Genomic DNA, 8,308 nt, shown 5'->3' with positions numbered 1-8,308 from the left:
CGCCCCTCTCTCTCTCCCCTCTCCTCTCTCTCTCCTCTCTCTCTCGCCCCTCTCTCTCTCGTTCTCGTCTCTCTCTCGCCTCTCTCTCTCCTCTCTCTCTCTCTCTCGCTCTCTCTCTCTCTCTCTCTCTCTCGCCCTCTCTCTCTCTCGCCTCTCTCTCTCTCTCGCCTCTCTCTCCCTCTCTCTCTCCTCTCTCTCTCTCTCTCTCTCTCTCTCTCTCTCTCTCTCTCTCTCTCTCTCTCTCTCCTCTCTCTCCTCTCTCTCTCTCTCCTCTCTCCCTCTCTCGCCTCTCTCTCTCTCTCTCGTCTCTCTCTCCTCTCTCCCTCTCTCTCTCTCTCTCGTCTCTCTCTCTCTCTCTCTCTCTCTCTCGCCTCTCTCTCTCTCTCCTCTCTCTCTCTCGCCTCTCTCTCTCTCGCCTCTCTCTCTCTCTCTCTCTCTCTTTCTCGCTCCTCTCTCTCTCTCTCTCTCTCTCTCTCTCTCTCTCTCTCTCTCTCTCTCTCTCTCTCTCTCTCTCCTCTCTCTCTCTCTCTCTCGCCCCTCTCTCTCTCCCTCTCTCTCTCCCCCTCTCTCTCCCTCTCCTCTCCTCCTCTCCCCTCTCCCTCTCACTCTCTCCCCCTCTCTCCCCTCTCACTCTCTCGCCCCTCTCTCCCCTCTCACTCCTCGCCCCTCTCTCCCCTCTCACTCTCTCCCCCTCTCTCAAGCCCCTCTCACTCTCTCGCCCCAACAGGTCTCTCCCCTCTCACTCTCTCATTCTCTCTCCCTCACTCTCTCGCCCCTCTCTCCCTCTCACTCTCTCGCCCCTCTCTCCCCTCCTCTGACTCTCTCTTACAAGCCCCTCTCTCCCCTCTCAGTTCTCACTCTCTCGAATCTCTCCCCTCTCTCTCTCTCACTCCTCTCATTCTCACTCTCTCGCCCTCTCTCTCGCCCCTCTCTCTGGCTCATCTCTCTCTCTCCTCTCTTCTTCACACCTCTCCAACAATGCAGTTTAAAGAATACATTCTCTCTTTCCACTGAATATTGTCTCCTCCTGTGCCCCTCTCCCTACACCTCTCTATTCCCCCTCTCCTTCTGTCTGTGCCATTAACAGCAGCTTAACTACCAGTGGAGAAAGACAGGACAGTTCTTCCTAAATGCTATCACCTATAACCTGGCCTGGGACCCACAAGGTAACGCCTCCTGACTAACTGCTGTGTGTCTGTGTGTACAGTAAGTATCTGTTTGTAACTGTCACATGCGGCGAATACAACAGGTGTAGTAGACCTCACTGTGACATTCTTACTTACAAGCCCTTAACCAACAATGCAGTTTAAAGAATACAACAGGTGTAGTAGACCTCACTGTGACATTCTTACTTACAAGCCCTTAACCAACAATGCAGTTTAAAGAATACAACAGGTGTAGTAGACCTCACTGTGACATTCTTACTTACAAGCCCTTAACCAACAATGCAGTTTAAAGAATACAACAGGTGTAGTAGACCTCACTGTGACATTCTTACTTACAAGCCCTTAACCAACAATGCAGTTTAAAGAATACAACAGGTGTAGTAGACCTCACTGTGACATTCTTACTTACAAGCCCTTAACCAACAATGCAGTTTAAAGAATACAACAGGTGTAGTAGACCTCACTGTGACATTCTTACTTACAAGCCCTTAACCAACAATGCAGTTTAAAGAATACAACAGGTGTAGTAGACCTCACTGTGACATTCTTACTTACAAGCCCTTAACCAACAATGCAGTTTAAAGAATACAACAGGTGTAGTAGACCTCACTGTGACATTCTTACTTACAAGCCCTTAACCAACAATGCAGTTTAAAGAATACAACAGGTGTAGTAGACCTCACTGTGACATTCTTACTTACAAGCCCTTAACCAACAATGCAGTTTAAAGAATACAACAGGTGTAGTAGACCTCACTGTGACATTCTTACTTACAAGCCCTTAACCAACAATGCAGTTTAAAGAATACAACAGGTGTAGTAGACCTCACTGTGACATTCTTACTTACAAGCCCTTAACCAACAATGCAGTTTAAAGAATACAACAGGTGTAGTAGACCTCACTGTGACATTCTTACTTACAAGCCCTTAACCAACAATGCAGTTTAAAGAATACAACAGGTGTAGTAGACATCACTGTGACATTCTTACTTACAAGCCCTTAACCAACAATGCAGTTTAAAGAATACAACAGGTGTAGTAGACCTCACTGTGACATTCTTACTTACAAGCCCTTAACCAACAATGCAGTTTAAAGAATACAACAGGTGTAGTAGACCTCACTGTGACATTCTTACTTACAAGCCCTTAACCAACAATGCAGTTTAAAGAATACAACAGGTGTAGTAGACCTCACTGTGACATTCTTACTTACAAGCCCTTAACCAACAATGCAGTTTAAAGAATACAACAGGTGTAGTAGACCTCACTGTGACATTCTTACTTACAAGCCCTTAACCAACAATGCAGTTTAAAGAATACAACAGGTGTAGTAGACCTCACTGTGACATTCTTACTTACAAGCCCTTAACCAACAATGCAGTTTAAAGAATACAACAGGTGTAGTAGACCTCACTGTGACATTCTTACTTACAAGCCCTTAACCAACAATGCAGTTTAAAGAATACAACAGGTGTAGTAGACCTCACTGTGACATTCTTACTTACAAGCCCTTAACCAACAATGCAGTTTAAAGAATACAACAGGTGTAGTAGACCTCGCCGTGACATTCTTACTTACAAGCCCTTAACCAACAATGCAGTTTAAAGAAAAATAAGAGTAAAGAAAATATTTACGAAATAAACTAAAGTCCAAATAAATAAATAATAATAATAATGAGGAGGCCATATAAAGGGGGTACTGGTACCAAGTCAATGTGCGGGGAACAGGTAACCATGTAGCTGTTTAACCATGTGTATGTGTCCTGTAGGGAACCGTATTCTGGCAGCTACAGAGCACCTGCAGCTGTGGGCCCCTCCGTCAGCAGACACACTGATAGAGGAGGAGGATGGACCCGTGACCGATGACAAACCTCACCCTGCCCTCAACGACTGGAAGTGTGTTTGGCAGTGCAAGTGAGTGACAGGAGCTGTGTGTGGTGCTTTTCAAGTGTTTAGTAGACATCAGGCCTGTAGACCGTTAGAGGTCTTTAAAGGTAGTCAGCAACATGACGTAGTGGACATATCAGGCCTGTAGACCGTTAGAGCTCTTTAAAGGTAGTCAGCAACATGACGTAGTGGACATATCAGGCCTGTAGACATATCAGGCCTGTAGACCGTTAGAGCTCTTTAAAGGTAGTCAGCAACATGACGTAGTGGACATATCAGGCCTGTAGACCGTTAGAGCTCTTTAAAGGTAGTCAGCAACATGACGTAGTGGACATCAGGCCTGTAGACCGTTAGAGCTCTTTAAAGGTAGTCAGCAACATGACGTAGTGGACATATCAGGCCTGTAGACCGTTGAGCTCTTTAAAGGTAGTCAGCAACATGACGTAGTGGACATATCAGGCCTGTAGACCGTTAGAGCTCTTTTAAAGGTAGTCAGCAACATGACGTAGTTGACACATCAGGCCTGTAGACCGTTAGAGCTCTTTAAAGGTAGTCAGCAACATGACGTAGTGGACATATCAGGCCTGTAGACCGTTAGAGCTCTTTAAAGGTAGTCAGCAACATGACGTAGTTGACATATCAGGCCTGTAGACCGTTAGAGCTCTTTAAAGGTAGTCAGCAACATGACGTAGTTGACATATCAGGCCTGTAGACCGTTAGAGCTCTTTAAAGGTAGTCAGCAACATGACGTAGTGACATATCAGGCCTGTAGACCGTTAGAGCTCTTTAAAGGTAGTCAGCAACATGACGTAGTGGACATATCAGGCCTGTAGACCGTTAGAGCTCTTTAAAGGTAGTCAGCAACATGACGTAGTGGACATATCAGGCCTGTAGACCGTTAGAGCTCTTTTAAGGTAGTCAGCATATCAGGCCTGTAAAGGCTCTTTAAAGGTAGTCAGCAACATGACGTAGTGGACACATCAGGCCTGTAGACCGTTAGAGCTCTTTAAAGGTAGTCAGCAACATGACGTAGTGACATATCAGGCCTGTAGACCGTTAGAGCTCTTTAAAGGTAGTCAGCAACATGACGTAGTGGACATATCAGGCCTGTAGACCGTTAGAGCTCTTTAAAGGTAGTCAGCAACATGACGTAGTGGACATATCAGGCCTGTAGACCGTTAGAGCTCTTTAAAGGTAGTCAGCAACATGACGTAGATGACATATCAGGCCTGTAGACCGTTAGAGCTCTTTAAAGGTAGTCAGCATATCAGGCCTGTAGACCGTTAGAGCTCTTTAAAGGTAGTCAGCAACATGACTTAGTGGACATATCAGGCCTGTAGACCGTTAGAGCTCTTTAAAGGTAGTCAGCAACATGACGTAGTGGACATATCAGGCCTGTAGACCGTTAGAGCTCTTTAAAGGTAGTCAGCAACATGACGTAGTGGACATATCAGGCCTGTAGACCGTTAGAGCTCTTTAAAGGTAGTCAGCAACATGACGTAGTGGACATATCAGGCCTGTAGACCAGTTAGAGCTCTTTAAAGGTAGTCAGCAACATGACGTAGTGGACATATCAGGCCTGTAGACCGTTAGAGCTCTTTAAAGGTAGTCAGCAACATGACGTAGTGGACATATCAGGCCTGTAGACCGTTAGAGCTCTTTAAAGGTAGTCAGCAACAGTGGACATGACCTGTAGTGGACATATCAGGCCTGTAGACCGTTAGAGCTCTTTAAAGGTAGTCAGCAACATGACGTAGTGGACATATCAGGCCTGTAGACCGTTAGAGCTCTTTAAAGGTAGTCAGCAACATGACGTAGTGGACATATCAGGCCTGTAGACCGTTAGAGCTCTTTAAAGGTAGTCAGCAACATGACGTAGTGGACATATCAGGCCTGTAGACCGTTAGAGCTCTTTAAAGGTAGTCAGCAACATGACGTAGTGGACATATCAGGCCTGTAGACCGTTAGAGCTCTTTAAAGGTAGTCAGCAACATGACGTAGTGGACATATCAGGCCTGTAGACCGTTAGAGCTCTTTAAAGGTAGTCAGCAACATGACGTAGTGGACATATCAGGCCTGTAGACCGTTAGAGCTCTTTAAAGGTAGTCAGCAACATGACGTAGTGGACATATCAGGCCTGTAGACCGTTAGAGCTCTTTAAAGGTAGTCAGCAACATGACGTAGTGGACATATCAGGCCTGTAGACCGTTAGAGCTCTTTAAAGGTAGTCAGCAACATGACGTAGTGGACATATCAGGCCTGTAGACCGTTAGAGCTCTTTAAAGGTAGTCAGCAACATGACGTAGTGGACATATCAGGCCTGTAGACCGTTAGAGCTCTTTAAAGGTAGTCAGCAACATGACGTAGTGGACATATCAGGCCTGTAGACCGTTAGAGCTCTTTAAAGGTAGTCAGCAACATGACGTAGTGGACATATCAGGCCTGTAGACCGTTAGAGCTCTTTAAAGGTAGTCAGCAACATGACGTAGTGGACATATCAGGCTTGTAGACCGTTGGATCTTTAAAGGTAGTCAGCAACATGACGTAGGGCCTGTAGACCGTTAGAGCTCTTTTAAAGGTAGTCAGCAACATGACGTAGTGGACATATCAGGCCTGTAGACCGTTAGAGCTCTTTAAAGGTAGTCAGCAACATGACGTAGTGACATATCAGGCCTGTAGACCGTTAGAGCTCTTTAAAGGTAGTCAGCAACATGACGTAGTGGACATATCAGGCCTGTAGACCGTTAGAGCTCTTTAAAGGTAGTCAGCAACATGACGTAGTGGACATATCAGGCCTGTAGACCGTTAGAGCTCTTTAAAGGTAGTCAGCAACATGACGTAGTGGACATATCAGGCCTGTAGACCGTTAGAGCTCTTTAAAGGTAGTCAGCAACATGACGTAGTGGACATATCAGGCCTGTAGACCGTTAGAGCTCTTTAAAGGTAGTCAGCAACATGACGTAGTGGACATATCAGGCCTGTAGACCGTTAGAGCTCTTTAAAGGTAGTCAGCAACATGACGTAGTTGACATATCAGGCCTGTAGACCGTTAGAGCTCTTTAAAGGTAGTCAGCAACATGACGTAGTGGACATATCAGGCCTGTAGACCGTTAGAGCTCTTTAAAGGTAGTCAGCAACATGACGTAGTGGACATATCAGGCCTGTAGACCGTTAGAGCTCTTTAAAGGTAGTCAGCAACATGACGTAGTTGACATATCAGGCCTGTAGACCGTTAGAGCTCTTTTAAAGGTAGTCAGCAACATGACGTAGTGGACAGGCCTGTAGACCGTTAGAGCTCTTTAAAGGTAGTCAGCAACATGACGTAGTGGACATATCAGGCCTGTAGACCGTTAGAGCTCTTTAAAGGTAGTCAGCAACATGACGTAGTGGACATATCAGGCCTGTAGACCGTTAGAGCTCTTTAAAGGTAGTCAGCAACATGACGTAGTGGACATATCAGGCCTGTAGACCGTTAGAGCTCTTTAAAGGTAGTCAGCAACATGACGTAGTGGACATATCAGGCCTGTAGACATATCAGGCCTGTAGACCGTTAGAGCTCTTTAAAGGTAGTCAGCAACATGACGTAGTGGACATATCAGGCCTGTAGACCGTTAGAGCTCTTTAAAGGTAGTCAGCAACATGACGTAGTGGACACATCAGGCCTGTAGACCGTTAGAGCTCTTTAAAGGTAGTCAGCAACATGACGTAGTTGACATATCAGGCCTGTAGACCGTTAGAGCTCTTTAAAGGTAGTCAGCAACATGACGTAGTGGACACATCAGGCCTGTAGACCGTTAGAGCTCTTTAAAGGTAGTCAGCAACATGACGTAGTGGACATATCAGGCCTGTAGACCGTTAGAGCTCTTTAAAGGTAGTCAGCAACATGACGTAGTGGACATATCAGGCCTGTAGACCGTTAGAGCTCTTTAAAGGTAGTCAGCAACATGACGTAGTGGACATATCAGGCCTGTAGACCGTTAGAGCTCTTTAAAGGTAGTCAGCAACATGACGTAGGCCTGGACAGCTCTTTAAAGGTAGTCAGGCCTGTAGACCAGTTAGAGCTCTTTAAAGGTAGTCAGCAACATGACGTAGTGGACACATCAGGCCTGTAGACCGTTAGAGCTCTTTAAAGGTAGTCAGCAACATGACGTAGTGGACATATCAGGCCTGTAGACCGTTAGAGCTCTTTAAAGGTAGTCAGCAACATGACGTAGTGGACACATCAGGCCTGTAGACCGTTAGAGCTCTTTAAAGGTAGTCAGCAACATGACGTAGTGGACATATCAGGCCTGTAGACCGTTAGAGCTCTTTAAAGGTAGTCAGCAACATGACGTAGTGGACATATCAGGCCTGTAGACCGTTAGAGCTCTTTAAAGGTAGTCAGCAACATGACGTAGTTGACATATCAGGCCTGTAGACCGTTAGAGCTCTTTAAAGGTAGTCAGCAACATGACGTAGTGGACATATCAGGCCTGTAGACCGTTAGAGCTCTTTAAAGGTAGTCAGCAACATGACGTAGTGGACATATCAGGCCTGTAGACCGTTAGAGCTCTTTAAAGGTAGTCAGCAACATGACGTAGTGGACATATCAGGCCTGTAGACCGTTAGAGCTCTTTAAAGGTAGTCAGCAACATGACGTAGTTGACATATCAGGCCTGTAGACCGTTAGAGCTCTTTAAAGGTAGTCAGCAACATGACGTAGTGGACATATCAGGCCTGTAGACCGTTAGAGCTCTTTAAAGGTAGTCAGCAACATGACGTAGTGAGACATATCAGGCCTGTAGACCGTTAGAGCTCTTTAAAGGTAGTCAGCAACATGACGTAGTGGACATATCAGGCCTGTAGACCAGTTAGAGCTCTTTAAAGGTAGTCAGCAACATGACGTAGTGGACATATCAGGCCTGTAGACCGTTAGAGCTCTTTAAAGGTAGTCAGCAACATGACGTAGTGGACATATCAGGCCTGTAGACCGTTAGAGCTCTTTAAAGGTAGTCAGCAACATGACGTAGTGGACATATCAGGCCTGTAGACCGTTAGAGCTCTTTAAAGGTAGTCAGCAACATGACGTAGTGGACATATCAGGCCTGTAGACCGTTAGAGCTCTTTAAAGGTAGTCAGCAACATGACGTAGTGGACATATCAGGCCTGTAGACCGTTAGAGCTCTTTAAAGGTAGTCAGCAACATGACGTAGTGGACATATCAGGCCTGTAGACCGTTAGAGCTCTTTAAAGGTAGTCAGCAACATGACGTAGTGGA

At 45.9% G+C, this 8,308-nt stretch overlaps 1 protein-coding gene across 43 annotated transcripts in view; it reads left to right on the top strand.

The window, feature by feature from the left end:
- Positions 1-8,308, top strand: part of dmxl2 (Dmx-like 2) — a 137,406-nt gene that overhangs the window by 18,783 nt on the left and 110,315 nt on the right. For 42 of the 43 annotated variants that reach the window (XR_008131806.1, XR_008131801.1, XR_008131802.1 and 39 more), the window contains exons 4-5: positions 1,088-1,166; positions 2,934-3,078. Coding sequence is in view for 2 of the 43 variants with exons in the window: in XM_052515880.1 (XP_052371840.1) it covers positions 1,088-1,166; positions 2,934-3,078 (224 nt within the window). In the remaining 41 variants the exon portion in view is untranslated. The remainder of the gene's footprint in view (positions 1-1,087; positions 1,167-2,933; positions 3,079-8,308) is intronic. The other variant, XR_008131828.1, reaches the window with a different exon arrangement.

This window comes from Oncorhynchus keta, unplaced genomic scaffold (assembly GCF_023373465.1).
Source record: "Oncorhynchus keta strain PuntledgeMale-10-30-2019 unplaced genomic scaffold, Oket_V2 Un_scaffold_3531_pilon_pilon, whole genome shotgun sequence".
Classification (NCBI taxonomy): Eukaryota; Metazoa; Chordata; class Actinopteri; order Salmoniformes; family Salmonidae; genus Oncorhynchus; species Oncorhynchus keta.
This window is presented reverse-complemented; position numbering and strand designations above follow the sequence as displayed.